Source organism: Pelodiscus sinensis, chromosome 9 (genome assembly GCF_049634645.1).
Source record: "Pelodiscus sinensis isolate JC-2024 chromosome 9, ASM4963464v1, whole genome shotgun sequence".
NCBI lineage: Eukaryota > Metazoa > Chordata > Testudines > Trionychidae > Pelodiscus > Pelodiscus sinensis.
In genome coordinates this window covers 38,682,583-38,699,133 of record NC_134719.1, presented here as the reverse complement: position 1 = coordinate 38,699,133, position 16,551 = coordinate 38,682,583, and the positions used below count along the sequence as shown (strand labels likewise).

Here is a 16,551-nt window from a genome sequence, read left to right as displayed (position 1 = left end):
GGACATTTAGGACCAAATTTTAACTAAACTTCTGATTTTTCCATCTATAAATGATTGAGAGCAATTAAAATAATTTTGCAATCAAAATATCTGATTTATGATCACAGTCAGTTGTTTAGTTATCCATAGCATATTAATCACTCCTGTAAATAACTTACGGCTCAAATATGCTTTACAAATGTCTCACATGGAAAAAGAAGCTAGCTTTCCAAGGGTATGTCTAAATTACATACCTCTTTTGAAAGAGGGATGTAAATTAGACATATCAAAATTGCAAATGAAGCCAGGATTTGAATTTCCTATGCTTCATTTGCATAATCACATCATGCTATTTTGAAAGTGAAACCACGGTCTAGAAAAGAAGAGCCTTTTTTGAAAGATCCTGTACTCCTCAAAAAATATGGAGTACAAAACGAGGAGTACAGGGTCTTTCGAAAAAGGCTTTTCTTGAGAACCGCGTCTAGACTGTGGTTTCACTTTCTAAATAACGTTTTTTGAAAGCACACGATTATGCAAATGAAGTGTGGGAAATTCAAATCCCGGCTTCGTTGCAATTTTGATATGTCTAATTGACATCCCTCTTTCAAAAGAGGGATGTAGTCTAGACATAGCCCAAAATTGGCTTACTTGTATCAGGGATGGATTAAGGGGAGGGCTAGCTGGGCAGCTGCCCAGGGCGCCAACCTATGAGGGGGGGTACCTGACTGAAGTGGTAAAGGGCACCGTGCGCCCGGGGGCGGTGCTGTGCATACAGGGCATGCGGCACCCCTTACCACTTCAATCAGGCACTTCTCATAGGTTGGTGCCTGGGGGAAGGGCTGCGCATGTGCCGCTTGCCCTGGGGCGCTGTGCCCCTTACAGTGTTAATCAGGCACCACGAGCCCACTACCCGAGACACAAGTATGGCTCGGTCTGGCACTGAATTGTATTTAGGAAAACACCATGTTTGGGGATGGGATTCCTGAATGGATCTTCAGTGGAGATAGTGTGAAAACAATTCCATTCCAATATGAATATAGTAGGTGTTTGTATTCTATAACAAAGCAATTTAGTTGTCTTCCATTATTTTTACATTTTCTAGCAAAATCAATTAGATGAGCTTAAGACAAGGAAATCTTTGGGTCTGTGCTAGAAGATTATGCTTGGTTTTAGATTCAAGGTCGAATTTCATCTTGATTATAGATTAGCTGTCATATCCATGAGCTGGTGTCGTGTAGTTTTATTTCCACATGGTAGAAAAAATATGCAAGACCAGCTGTGAGGTCAAACCTCATGAGAAATATTGTTGCTGTGAAACTTCAGCTACTTCTAAAACAGAATCACAGACTAAGCTTTAGTAAAAATGATACAAAGTACAAAATGTGCCTAAATGACTTAGGAACTTAATGACCATATTTTAATATAGGCTTTTAAAGATGCAGGCCGGCACTTTCAGAAGGGATTTTCAGAAGCAGTTAGGTAGGGACTCTGATTCTAATCCGCCTCTCTGAAATAGAAGTAGTATTTACTTCTGTTTTGGGGGGATCAATACAACATGTTTGCTTTTAGTAAGAACAATGACAAGTGATATTCAATCAAAAGGTTCCATATGGTGCAAAAGAAAATGTACTATCAGTGTATAGAACCCCTCTACAAGGGAACAGATATTTTAGAGGCAGCATTAAAGGTCAGCATGTACTGTACAATGAGAAACTGCAATATTCTTAACAGTTCTTAGGACAAGCATAGTAAGAGATACAAAAATATCATTATTACACAGGTAATTCTAATAGGATTTAACCTTATTAGAAACCTCAGTATGTCAATATAAGAATGTAGTGTCTCTTTTAATGCAATAGTCTGACCATTTATTATAAGGATTTAAAAGTGTGCTGTAAGCTTTGAGCTAATACTGTAGGAGTTGTTTTGATGCTAAATCTAAGTCCTCCCTACTGATAGGATGCAGGAGACTGGTAGCAACTGTTGCTATGAGATCTCCCAGATACTATGACTCAGGCCCAGAGAGCACTTAAGATATGTTGATCAGGTGACAAATTGGATTTATGCTCTGGGGTTACAGTATTTTCCCGCTGGGTGTTGTGGTCTCCAAGGTATTTAATCTGTCTGGAGTTCAATAGCTCTCATTTTAGCACTACCGCTATTCACAGAGCTGCAGGATAAAGGCACAGCCTGCTCTTTATTTAGATGCCACTGACTGAATTTGAAACATTAGGGAGGAATGCTTCAGGAAGGAGGAAGACAAAACAGAATTATTGACCTGATTCTGCGTCTTTAAAAATAGAATTTTAAAATTGCTGGGGATGCTATTTTTATTTTTTTTCTTTTCTCAAAGGCTCAAAAGAGAATTAGATGCTCCACACCTACTAAAGGTCAGCAAACCTTTGAAAAAACTCTCCTCCTGATGTAACACAGAAACAGTAAGTCTACGTCTATACTACAGGGTTTTTGCACAAAAACCGGCGGGGCATCCACACCTCAAATGCGTTTTTGTGCAAGTAAATTTACAGTAAATCAAAAGAACAGAGGGGTTTTTGTGGAATAGGTATTCCTCTTTCTATGAGGAATAACTTTTTCACAAGAGTTCTTGCACAAAAAGGTGTGTGGGGACGGGCAACAGGGAGTTTTTGCGCAAAAATTTCCAATTGAAAAAAAGCACAGGTGCTCTGGTGGCTCTTCTGTGAACAGCAATCAGAGCTTTCTTGTGAGAGAGCGTCCATGCAGTCTGGACGCTTTCTTGTGCAGAAGCGCATTGCTTTTATGATGCGCTTTTGTAGTGTGGATGCGCTCTTGCAAAAGAAGCCTGCAGTGTAGACGTAGCCTAAGATTTCTTGGGGCCTTAACAATAGGAAAGCAGCTCACAGTACACTGTGTATCATCTGCTTTGCTTCTAAGTATATCCTTCCCAATCACATTGTCAATGGAATACACTGATGGTGCTTTTTAACTGGGTCTTCATAGTTACAATCGACTAGGTTGCTGAGTGCAGAGTGTCTATGCTGTGTCACTACAACAAAGTATTCCACTGATGAACACAAAAAGTGATTCTCTTTGAGACGAGTGATCCTCAGCAAGATTCCAGGGACAAGGTAACTTTGTGGATCTAAAGAAACAGCTCCTTATCTTTGCTGTAGCCCTCACTTGGAAATGTTGGTGCTCTTAGTCACAGAGGAGCTACAATATAAGTACAGTTCAAATCCCATAGCCTTCAAGAAAGACTGAATGCAGCCAATAATCCTGAAGAACATGCCTGTGACCAAATAGAGCTGTCATGTCTGAATCTGCTTATGTAGCTTTAAAAATAGCTACATGTGCTGGAATGCCAAGGTGTGAGATTTGTAGAAATGCTGGCAAGCTGAGGTAGAGAAGGGATAAGGGGAGGACTCTACAGGAGAGTACTGAGAGTTACACTTAGGATGAAGAGGATGGGTTATGAGAGCATGACAGGAGATAACCACAGGGCACAAATGATTACATGACTAGGGTACTATATTGTAAGGTGGAATGCTTTTGAAGGGTCAAGTTTTGCTAAGTTAGTATCTCTTAGCAAAATCCACATGCTGGCGCTTGTCTCTGTTGAGTGCAGTATGAATGGAACTGAGAGCCAGAAAAACAAATCATTTAGAGCAGAGGTGGGCTATAATTTTGATGGGGGTCCACACCAAGATTTTGGAAAGTGGTTGCAGTATACACCCTTCCATGGTATTAATGGAGGAGGTGCGGGGTCTGGGGTAAGGTACTGGGGTGCAGGACAGAGAATGGAGTTTGGGTGAAGGAGGCAGTTGCGACCTAGGGCAGGGGACTAGGGTGCAGGGTTTTGGGATGTGACCTAGGGTAGGAGGGGATTGTGATTTTGGGCAGAAGATTGGGCTGCCAGATCTGGGAGGAGGTATGGGTGCATGTGGAATAGCAGGGCAGGAGTGTGGTGCAAAAAGGTTGGGGAAGGGAGAGGCTGGGGTGCCAGAGGCAGGCTCTGGCTGGAGACTTACCAGCCTGCCTGCCCGCCTGCCGAGCTAAAGGCTTATGGAGCTTAAAATGTTTGTCTATTCAGCCATACGCTCGAGTGAGTAACTGAACAGGAGGGGAAGAGGGGTTGTGCTTCGTGGTTGCCTGTTGTTTGAACTACAGGCAGCTCCCATTGGCTAGTTTCTGGCCAGAAACCAACCAATGGGATTGTGCTGGGAGTGGGAGCATCGTCTGACTCTTCCCTTCACTCCCGTCTGGACTCAAAGAGAAAGCGCCTTGCAGCTGCATTTATGAGCAGTGTGCAAAGCTGCGGGGCAAGCAGGGGGGCCTGCCTAGGGCTCCCCACTGCCTTTGTGGGCTGGATCTGATGGCTTGGCGGGCCATATTTTGCCCAGGCCTGATTTAGAGGTATTGCATAGATTTGTAGGAATAATGACTTTCCAACCCACATGCTATACTTCAGGTAGTTGTAGAAGCCCTTAGATTCCTTAGAATATACTAGAGACTGTCTTGTACTCCTGGAAATTTAATAACAATCTGCACATTATTAATCTTAGCTGATACTTCCTTTTACCTGTAACATGAAAGGTGGAGTCTCTCCTTTGCATCATTCTTTTAAGACTGAGCCATTTTAATGACTACCGAGGGCTAAAACAAATTTGTGCAGTACCTGAGGATGTTTTTTTCCAGTTCGTTGGTCCGTTCTTGGTCTTCCCTATTTTGCTTTTGCATTTCTTCTTGCTCTTTTTGAGTGAGAGAACTTAGTCCGTCCAGGAGCCATTTTTCTCGAAGAGCCTTTTTCTAATTGCAGGAAAGACAAAGAGAAGCATATTAAAAATGATTAATTCTCTATTAAAAATGAATGGTCTAGTAGCACTTTAAAGACTAACAAAACATGTAGATGTTATCATGAGGTTTTGTGGGCAAAACCCACCTTTTTGCCAGCAATAGCCTCTATGTGGGAAAAGCAAATGGGATAAACCTGTCCCAAACCTTAACACCAATAACAAACCCAGGATAGCCAGACTAGCTGCATGCTGAACTAGGACACTGCTCTAAGGTTTGTACAGCACCTAGCATAATGAGACCTGATGACAGAGGCACCATTTAGGGGCTGAGGTGGTTTGCAGCCCCTTCCTGAAGTTTGAATCCCTGTATTTCATACCTGAGGACTGTATTTCATACCAGAGGCAGCTCATAACTGCAACAGAGCTTGCATGGCTCTCAGTTTTGCCTTTAGGGTAGGAGGGCAGGGAGTTTGTTTATAAGCAGAGGGAGGCAGGCTGAATAAGAGAACAGCAGCTTATCATTCATATAACTTAAAGATAATTCGATGTTATGAAAATATTGCCAGGTACTCCACTTAACAGAAGGAAAAAAGAATAGTCTGCATTGGGACTAGCGCCTTTCAACTTATTGATAAGTGATGTGACAGCACAAAAGCCACTGAAAGATGATACTATCTTTCAACGGCTTTTGTGCTGTGTGCACTGCCCCCTCGGTCTGTGGGAATGTATTTCCAGCTGTTGAAGAAAGAAGAGGTGGTAGTCCCTCTTCATGGGGCTCTGCTGTGACCACACATGGCATATTAGATTCTGTTCTGATGCTTTATTAGCAGTAAACACTGACAAATTAGAGGAAGTTCAGAGAAGAACAAGCAAATTTATTTGACCAACAGAGTGACTGATTAATGTAGAAAGATATACAATTATCTTTTAATAGCGTAGTTGAAACTACCTCAAGTGAGATAGAGCCAACAATACCTGATGGGCTCGTCTACACTGGCCCCTTTTCCGGAAGGGGCATGTAAATTTCACCAGTCGTCGTAGGGAAATCCGCGGGGGATTTAAATATCCCCCGCGGCATTTAAATAAAAATGTCCGCCGCTTTTTTCCGGCTTTTAAAAAAGCCGGAAAAGAGCGTCTACACTGGCCCCGATCCTCCGGAAAAAGTGCCCTTTTTCCGGAGGGTCTTATTCCTACTTCAAAGGCAGTGTTTTCCGGAAAAACTATGCTGCTCCCATTCGGGCAAAAGTCCTTTTCCAGAAAAACTGTTCCAGAAAAGGGCCAGTGTAGACAGAACAGTAGTCTTTTCTGCAAAAAAGCCCCGATCGTGAAAATGACGATCGGGGCTTTTTTGTGGAAAAAAGTGCTTTTCCGGAAAAGCATCCTGCCAATATAGATGCGCTTTTTCCGGAAATACTTATAACGGAAAACTGTTCCGTTTTAAGCATTTCTGGAAAAGGGTGCCAGTGTAGACGTAGCCTAACTGTGTTTGTGTGAATCAAAAAACAGGACTATGTAGCACTTTAAAGACTAACAAGATGGTTTATTAGGTGATGAGCTTTCATGGGCCAGACCCACTTCCTCAGATCAAATAGTGGAAGAAAATTGTCACAACCATATATACCAAAGGATACAATTAAAAAAAAATGAACACATATGAAAAGGACAAATCAAATTTCAGAACAGAAGGGGGATGGGGGGGGGGGGGGAAGGTAAATGTCTGTGTGTGTGTTTACCCCTATCTTGTTAGATGTTTCACAATGTAACCGGATTATCTTGTAGGTGCTAATTCCTTTTCATGTCTTATTTGCCTTTATTATGTATGTGACTGTCTAGTTAACCCTATGTTAAAAGATGCAAGATACCACAGGAAACTAATAATATTATCCACATTGTCTTTTGTTTAAGTATCTGTTATAATGCTGTAAACCTGTAAATTGCCTTATATGAATGAAAGTAACTACTTCTTATGTGTAGCATAGAGAAGATTATCTTCAAAGCAAAGACCTGCCTTACCTTTTCTTCCTGAGGGGAAGGCCCTGCTGTGACAATTTCTGTGAAAAGGCTTGTCAGCCTACTAGAAGAATTATAAATGATGCCCTGGGCCTGATCCTTTCCATCTCTGAACTGCTTAAGCTTTGAACAGAGAGGCTTCATCTACACTGCAGGGTTTTTGTGCAAGAAGCCTTTTGCGGAAGACCTCAAAGTGCATCGCGAAAGCAATATGCTCTTGCACAAGAGAGCATCCACACTGCATGGACACTCTTGCACAATAAAGCTCTGATGGCCATTCACAGAATGGCCATCAGCGCACCTGTTCTTTTTTAGATAGGGGTTTGGAGTGTCCACACTTGCCTTTTTGCACAAGAACTCTTGAGCAAAAAAAGAGTTATTCCTCGTGGGGATAGGAATAACTGTACCACCAAAAGCCTTCTCTTCTGCCAGTTTACTTGCACAAAAGCATGCTTGAGGTATGGACGCTCTGCCATTTTTTGTGCAAAAGTGGCTGTCTTTGCGCAAAAACCTTGCAGTGTAGTTGTAGCCAGAAAGTATAAGTTGTAAGACAGACATCTTCCAACTAATGATTTGGAATAACCTGGGAAATGCATGGAGAGACCTCCACATACTCTACATCTGGACTGCCTATTGGACTATAACTTTTTAAACTGACTCCAGAAAGACTTACTAAACAGCAGCCTCACCTTTACTAAGAAATTGACCTATGGACTTTACACACATTTGTATGTATATTGATCTTTTAACCATTGTAACTATTTCCTTTTCTTTTTAATTATGTTATATTTAGTTATCAAGGGTTATCTGTAAGTGTGATTACTTGATTTGAAACTCATAATGATCTGGAGATATATGTGATTGCTAAACTTCACCTATGGAGAGTCAGATTTTCAATAACCTGTCACTAAATTAGACTTGGCTGTCTAGATGTGAGTCAAGGGCTGGAATGCTTACAAGAGAACTGTATTTGGCTTCTTATTAACCAACATGGTATTACAGAACCCGTTTTCTAATTGGCTTGGTGAATCTAGTTAAAGGAAAACACCAGTTTTAGGAATGGTTTTCTCTATTGCAGTCTGCCCTGAGGGTAGCATTTGCAGTGTTGTTCATACAGGCACTTGGTGACATCAGTGTTTTGAACACCATACTGATGTGAACTTGCCAAGGCTGACATCAGTGCAAAATTTGCAGACACTTCTATATACTTCCTACAGAGGGTCACAACATTATTTCACTTAGGAAATGCATTAAATATACTGATAGATGTTTTGACAGATAAATACTCTGCTACTTGATTAAATTAGCTGCTATTTGCCATTTGGTTGCATTCCATGATTATATTGCATTTTGTGTTAGAATTATAAAGTGAACACACTCCATCTGATATGTGAAGCCCAATTTTAAGGTGGGAATTATTTCAGGTTGTGATCTCACTTTAGGTTACAAACATTATCAAACAATATTAACCCCTTTGTGTGAAGAGTTTGCATGATGCCTTATTAAAGTCAAATAGAGTCCTTTTGGTAAAATAGTTCTGCGAATGTAACAATAAAGGCATGACTTAAACCCATAAATGTAAGGGCACTTAGATTTAAGACTGAAGCAACACTTAATTATAGCAGTCTTGCCTAATGTTAATAGCAGGGCTGGGACTTTCCTGGTGTTCATTAGTTGACTCTTACAGATATTTTAAAATGCAGAATAAGTTAAACTGCTGATATTAACAAAATAATACCTTCAAATGCTGGCATTTTAATTTTTCTTCTTCTACTTTAAGACGCTTCTGTGTGATTTCTCCTTGAAGCTTTCTCTTGTCCTGGAGATTTAAAAGAATGACATGTCACTGCTTTGACATCCAAGGGAGATTCTTAAGTGATGTCACATAGCCACAGTACTACCTTCCTTCCTATATGCAGGGCAGAGGTCATGGCGACAGAAAAGGGTTATGGCTGGGGTATCCCTACACCCTGACAATACCCACCTGGTAGGATGGCTTTATGGAGCCACAGATAGTTGCCATAATATAAAATAACCTTAGGGTTGCTGCTCTGTCTCTCAGCAGGGGTCTACTGATCTGTTGCCCAATGGCATAGGTGGTAGAACTAAGAGTGCTGGGGCTGCTGCTGCACTGGTTGAAGTGTTTTCCACTGTATACAGGGTTTACAGTTTGATTCAATTATTTTTAACACCTCCACTATAAAAATTATTCCAGTGCCACTTCTGTGGCCTCCAAAATCAAGGGAGAACATAGCATAGATGACTTGGTCTAACTCTCATTGAAGGAAGAAGAAAAATGCCTATTGACTACAATGGGCATTGAATCAAACACAGAGAAACTTGTAACATTACAAGCACCCCAATGGGCCACTCTGCTGCCAATCATTTTTCCACAATCTATTGATATTAGATATAATAACTATGGCACCTCTTCATTTACATCAATGTGTTGTAGGGCGGTAATTAACTCATGTCTCACCTGCTGTGCTATACAGCAATTGATGTACCACAGTAAGAAATGACATAATGACCGGAGGTGATAAGAGGCTGCATTTAGGGATCTCAGAGAGGTATAGGTACCTCCCACATGGCCTAGCAAAAAAGACTGTGCCCCTATACTGTGCAAAAAGGAGGCTGTTCAGCCCTTGAAGACTACCTGAGCTTCTAAACCTGGAAGATAGAGCTGCCAGGATGAGCTTAGCCTACCTCCTGGGAGGAGGAACTGACAGCTGGGGAGGAAGACAAGAAAAAGGAAGTGAACCCCCAAAGGATTGCTCAGTCTCTTTTTGGAAGGGAGAGAAGTTAGTATTTTACTGCTCTGTCTTGCCTGGAATGTGCCTAATCCAAGAAAGAAAAGGAGTTAATTAAGGAGAAGCTTTCCTTGGAACAAGGCAATCTGGGGTGTTTTAGATGCTGCTTGTAATTATTAGAACTGGGAGCATTGGCTGTTGGGAATCTGGAAGCACAGGAAACAGGAAGGAGGGAGAATGTTAAATAAAGGCCTGTTGAAGTTTGTTACTACCTTGCTTGCATGATACAACACAATCCTGTCTATATATTGATCATTTATGAACATTTTGGACTTGTAGAGGGAGTGGAGAGAGGTTGCCCTGCTTGACATTACAGGTAGGGCCATGACTCAGGGAGCTGTCCTGCAGTGATGATTTATTTCCCCCCTCCCCCATCATGACTCAGATGGAACCTGTGTATTTGGCTTATGTTGGACCTGCCTTAATGGAACTCTAGCCCCAAGCCCTGAGGGATGCTAGAGTCTTATTAGAGAAGCCCTTCACCTGCTATTGAAAATCAGCCACTTCTGGTGCAAAGGGAGTCAGTTGTGTGGGGACTTGCCTGGGGACAGCAGGTGATAATCACCAATCCAATTGACAGCGTTTGGAAGAAATGTAGCTTGGCAGAGTCTGATTGCCCCTATGTTGGAGTCCAGTAAGTGAATTGGCACTGACACACTGTCTCTTCCGAAAACTGTCAAAATGACAATTGGGCACAATCTCCCTTAAATATGCTACTAATCCACCTCTATAATACAAGATACAACTTTTAAAGGTGAGTTTAGATTTGGAATATAAATAACTTGACAGTCCCTATCCCTCAAAGATTCTTTGTTCTTCTGTAACTCGTTTTACCCTAACCATTAACAACTAGTTAACTAATTTAAGATACTAGTGTAGTGTTTATCAGCAGCAACTACTTGTGCTTTGTCCAAGATCCGTTAGCATAGATTTCTAACTGTTCAGCTAGTCCTGATTTCAAGAACATGCCACCTCTGAATTTCTCAGTTTTCCTAATATCACTGCATACGTGTTCTAGAATTAATCCAATCATTAGATGAGGAGGTCATTGAGTAAGACTGTCTTTACAGAATGGTCTACTTTCTAACACAGTTTCTCTGACACACATTTTAAGTCAGAGAATGCATCCGTCCTAAGTTTCTGCTAAAATATACTAGTTCTAACTTTGGTACAAATCGTAAATTAATGAAAGATACCCTGGGAGTCCACTCACTAAAAACAATCTAATTTTAACATTAAAGAGATCAAAGTGAACAATCAGTCAGCAAATACACTTTCAAAATGACAAATCCTGAAATAATTTCCTCTTGAACCATTTTTCTGAACCGTCTCCAAATGAACAGAAAGTGATAAGAATACTGTACAAAAAGGCAACCACAAAGGGTTAAAATCAGAATGCAAAGAAACACAAAATCCAACCTAAACTGAGATCAATTAAAAACATTAAAAGGAAACATTTTCTTTAGTGAATGCATTGCAAGTTTGTTTTAATCTTAACCCCATGTTTCCTCTATGCTCTGCTTCATCTTACTGTTTCTTGTACTTGCATCCTTCATTATATCTGTGTCTATTGCTAAAAAACTCTGTAAGTAATTACCCTTTAATTAAGTAAATAAAAACATATTTTGGTGCTGTAGAGACACCTATTCATCTGAAACTGATTTGCTGACTTCACTGGGTCAAATTCCATACAGAGGCTGGGCACAAATGCAGCCTCATAGTCATGAAAGTGTTTTTGACAGGTTGGGGCATTACCCGAGGGTGCACTTTGCTGTGGCTTGTCTAGATCTTATTGTGTAGCGCTTTGAACATTTTCAATAACTGAATAAAAGTTAAGTGTTTCTTATTAGTCAACTGCAAGAAGCCTCATAGCTTTTTCCATAATGGAATGAACGCTGCGCTGTTTGTGAGAGGATGAAGAGACAGCTACATCCCTTTCTCTCATCTGTATACTAAAATGGGACATGGCCCAGTGCCTTAATTTTAATTTCCTTTATAGGCTATGGGAGTCTTGCCTGACTAAAGATGCAAGGTCAGCTTACCTCCTTCCAAATTCATGTGTGACGGGAAGGAAACCTGCTGGTGGTGGAACAGGGAGGATGGAGAGAAAGGGAAGAGACAGCAGTCTCACATCATAGACCTTCCAGCCTATCATCCAGACTAACTGTATATGGTTTTGTGGTTTCACGGCTTGTGAATGTGCAAGCTTGAGAGGGTGGAGCCAGCATTCAGCAACTCTCCAGTGTCCCCTCCACCACCAGAGCAGGAGAAGCATAATTCATAACAAAATACAAGCCCTTTCAACATTATCTGACACAAAGCCTCATTGCACCATTAGTCTTCTAACACCAGCTGCCCTAGCTGCTTTTTCTGTATTTTAAATCCCACAGCAGGGGTTCTGTATTTTCAGAGCTATCAGAATAGCTAACTACCCAGCCTATGCACCTTTTGCTTTTACAAGGATTCCTGGGAGTGCTTGTTGCTCATCCCAGTAAACTGTAGCCTTTAGAGGACATATCCTCATCTCTTCTGCAGGGCGGGAAATATCACCCTAATGAGATGAAGGCGAGGAAACACTGTTTCCAAGTACTTCCATCACTACTTTTCCCCATGAAAGGGGTGGATTTTGGCCTGGGTTTTGTCTCAGTATCAGTTTGCTATGGCAAGCATTACAAATTCTACAGTTAGGACAAGTACTTGCTTCAGACAGTAACTGCAATAAAGTAGGAACCTTGCTAAAAATCCAAGCCTTGCTCGCCATGTCTTATAACAGGCAGCACAGAGAATAGGACACAGTCACAGATCTTTAAAATCTGCTTGTCAAGTGTTTCTGTGGAGAAAAAAGTGCAACACAGGCAAATTAGTCTCGCATATACTTAGGATTCACCACTGAAAGGTTGTATTTCCCCATTGCTCCTGCCAAGTGTGAGGAAGCACATGACTCTGCAGAAGAGCTAGGGGTGAGAAATCTCAATGCCTTCCAGCTGCTCTATCTGCTAGCCTCAAAAATACTTCTCAGCTCTGAAGCTATCTATGCTTTGTAAACAAGGCTACAGCCTGAGCCTGGTCTAGACCCTATTAAAGTTAATGCAAACACACCCAAAGATCTTAGGGGGGAATGGATCAGGCCATAAATTATTAAGTTGCTAACTGTGCTTCCTAATTGCTAGTAGATGGGTGGTGTTTTAAGATGCAACAAGTACAAACAAAGTCCAGTTCAACTCTTTATCAGAATTTCTATTTAGGAGCCTTCATGTTTGTCCATGATGTGCTTATTGCTATTAGGTTTTTTTAATACGATTGGCTATTTATCCAGACAATATAATTGCTCTCTGATGGCTAATTGCGAGACTATATAATGCTAGCCCACCATATGGAGGGGGGACTTTGAGGGGAAAAAATGCATTGTCTTAAAGTCTGGCTGTAATTAGAAGTATTTCATTACATTTGTTTTTCTTTTTGTCTTACCCAGAGCTGAATTCTGATTCAGTTTAACCCTTCTGTAATCTAATTGATTTTATTGTGGTTAAATCAGGGTACTGTAGGTTGATTTTTTTTCCTTACATCAACTTCAGTCCACTATCTCCTTGTTTTAAAGAGATCTACAAGTTCCCACATAAACAATCAGACTTTCAATGCAGGAGCAGGAATTCTTTATAAATATCCCTCAATATGTTATTTTGTGGAAAGCTGAGAGCATGGAATTCACTCAGCGTGCATTCTTCCTTCTTTTTTACAATTTAAGCTTTAACATTTACAGAAACTAGCAATCCTGCAGTTTTGCTTCATTCTACAATATAGAGGGGCAAAAAGATTTCAGGGCCCTAGTTACTTTTTGCTGGTGACATATGGAAATCTATTTTTTCAGAGCTTCTAGCTGAAGAGATCTGCTTTTTGACCTGCCGTCCTTCAATCAAACACACTCTCAGTTATGAAGATAGGGTTATGTATGTATGTATGATCTGAGGTGTAAACCATAATAAAATTACTACTGGTAAATGTACTATATCACAGCATGTAACTTACAAAACAAAATAAAGCAAAGTGTAATCATTTCAGATAGAAATACAGTAGATGCTTTTTCTTGTTCCTTTATGTAACAAATGCTTCTTCAAAGAACACACAGTATTGTATCAATGCATTGGTTTTTCTGAGCCTATCCTCATGAGTTATAAATGTAAGCACTTACTGTTATGGCCTGGAACCTTTCCTTCAGCAGTTCAGCTTCTTCCATTCTGGAAATCAAAAACAGACAAGTGGTGAAGGGAGAAGAAATGATACCATATGCAAAGAGCCACCTGTGAGGGTTTCAAGAAAAGCTCTGTGGTTTGTGATCCAATTCCACAGCGGAGAGAAGGGAGAATTCCTGACTTATCCGGAAAGTCTCTGAACAGATGAGCAGATCAGCCGAGGCAGACACAGTTAATGAGGTTGTGCTGGGGAGGCAGCCGTGGAGAGTGCTGGCATGAGTTGACTGACAAGTTTGAACAGTGGAGCACAAGCCCTTTTCCTTCAGAAGCTGCCAACTCTTTGTTTTAATGCGTACAGTTAGCTTGCCACAGTTTCTTTAACTATTTCATGCCCAAAACACAGTTTCCAGGAAGAGGGTACAAATGCACTCAGACACAAGCCACTTTTCCTTATATGTATATCTTCAGTGAAAAAAGTTTAAATCAGTCTGCTATAGACTTCAAAGCACAAATAATTTTATGTATAAAGGATCAACTCCTCAGGCTTCAACAACCTGGATCAAGACTACAGGGTTGCTTACAGGGTCAGGATCTCTACTTGAACATTACCAATGATCCTTTAAGAATTCTAGAACTTGTTTCTAATATAGCTCTCACATTGAGTTGCTAGTCAGCTGATTTGAATGATGTGAGTATCTGTCATGTACCTTGGAACTTAGCTGAAAGGGGTACAGTATTATGCTGCTTAAGGGATGGTATATGTTTTCACCTTTCTGGTCACGTGAGTGGGAGAGAGCCTTCTACAACTGGGCAAGAAAATCTGTAGAATGGGTAGAACTGCCTCAGATGAAATCAGCTCACTGAAGAAATCCTAGCATATGCATAAAAAAGGAAACTAGGTATCCATTAACAGATATGAGTCTGGAATGGCAATGTATAATGATATTCTCTGCCAATATGTGTATGCAAGGATCTGTTAGTGGCCCAAATTTCTTTGCACTCAATACACTCTATACATGAGGATTCATATCCAGGGATCACTTCATACGTCATAAATTGATGCAAGGAAATGACTTTCACCAATGCTGAGAGTCAAAGGAGACTATTTGCTTTGACCTCTCTGTGTATGGCTGGGTATGTATGTCTTTATGGCCTCCATGAGCCAGGGTTGGTAGTATAGGTAGTCAGAGTACTAAAGATCCTTTAGTGTCACTGATCCTCTCTCTTTACTGATGTAAAAATCTCCTGAAAGTAGTTGGTATTTCACTATCTTTCCCTCACTGCATGTTCCATTGTTAGTCAGCACTACCCGTACCTGCCTTCATCATATGTCATCACCTGGACTTTGCTCCTGGACCACAAGCAAGATCCAAGCTGCATCCAATCCCACCCCTTTAGCCTCAGGCTCCTGATTTAACACTATTCCCATGGCTGAGTCTAAAAGCTGCCCATCTACATAACTAGTAATACATCACCATAATGGTATAAATCAGCTACTGACAACTTACAAATGATCTCGCCACTGAGTGAATGTTCCCCCCACAGGTCCTGGTTTAATTCAACACTTAATTGCATATCCCATCTTTATACTATGCTGGCATTTGCCTATGCATCACACAATAAGCTTCCCTTCTGGCAGAGATTAAGGTCTTCAGGATCTACCTTGAACTTGTGTTGAAGTCTTGAAATTAGCCCATGTTTATTGTGAGAGGAGAGGACTAATTTTCTAAAATGAAAAATACCACAAAAAAGGTAAAGTTTGATCAGCAAAGTACTGAGCTATTTCAAGAGCCTGATTGTGCAAATGTGGCAGGTCGGGGAAATTTGGATATGTCATTCTCTTATGGATTTAAAAGAAAATAATTTTCTAACTACCCCACAGAATTTAGTAATATATCCCTATAATAGAATTCTATAGTCAGACAATCATTCTCTGTAACGATACCTGTTTATACAACCAGTTACAATACTTTTTTATAGTATCCTACTTATTTCATCCTTATTAAAATCTATAGATGATCAAAGAGCCCTTCTGTACTTATGAATCTATAGGAATTGTTTCAAGTTTTGGATGCTTACCTGAACTTTAGAACCTTACCTATTCCTAAAGGGGATGAAAGTTAATGATCACCATAAAAGAGCAGGTTTGGGACCAAATTCTGCTCTCTGCCATCAGCAGAATCCCATAGATATAAAACCTGTGTGGGTTCAAACTTGAGTACAAATAGGAGAAGCAGGTCCCTTTGTTTCATTATCTTACATCTTTTGTAACCATTCGCACCTTCAGAAAGATGATACCATTCCAAATGGATTTGGTAATGCCCAGTTAGGAGAGGTGTAAATGAGTATATAAGGTGCAAGACATTGGAGATCTAGGCCCAGTGGAGCTATTGATGTAATGTTTTTCAAGACCAATCCTCAAAATAGTAATTACATCTTGACAGACAATTTGTGTGCAATGATTCAGCTAGATGCAATTAGAGTTAGCCAAGTGACAAGAACCCAGGAAAACTAGCCTAATTTATTATCTGTATTTTTATTACAGGTGTATAGTAGGCTTAAGACAAAGATTTTAATCTTTTTTTCTGGAGGAGTAGCTCTGAGAAGCCCCATTCTATCTAAGCAATTGGTCCTGACTGTCCATTGATCTGCACCTTTGTGATGTTCTTTGCGTAGTGGTTGTAAAATCCTGCCACTTGGAATTGGGAACATTTTATGCTTAGCACTGGCGTGAGTGACTGTCCAAGGTGTATGGGAGCATAATCAGGTGTTCTTTATCTACCACACGTT

The 16,551-nt window shown here is 40.6% G+C and overlaps 1 protein-coding gene across 2 annotated transcripts in view; it reads right to left on the bottom strand.

The window, feature by feature from the left end:
* The window catches only part of PALMD (palmdelphin), a 70,675-nt gene that overhangs the window by 14,880 nt on the left and 39,244 nt on the right, over positions 1–16,551 (bottom strand). Inside the window, exons 2-4 of one of the 2 annotated variants that reach the window (XM_025182970.2) lie at positions 13,761–13,806; positions 8,500–8,580; positions 4,634–4,764 (exon numbers count right to left, since the gene is read on the bottom strand). In XM_025182970.2, the coding sequence (XP_025038755.2) occupies positions 4,634–4,764; positions 8,500–8,580; positions 13,761–13,806 (258 nt within the window). Of the gene's footprint in view, positions 1–4,633; positions 4,765–8,499; positions 8,581–11,613; positions 11,710–13,760; positions 13,807–16,551 lie in introns of those variants that run through there. The other variant, XM_075936598.1, reaches the window with a different exon arrangement.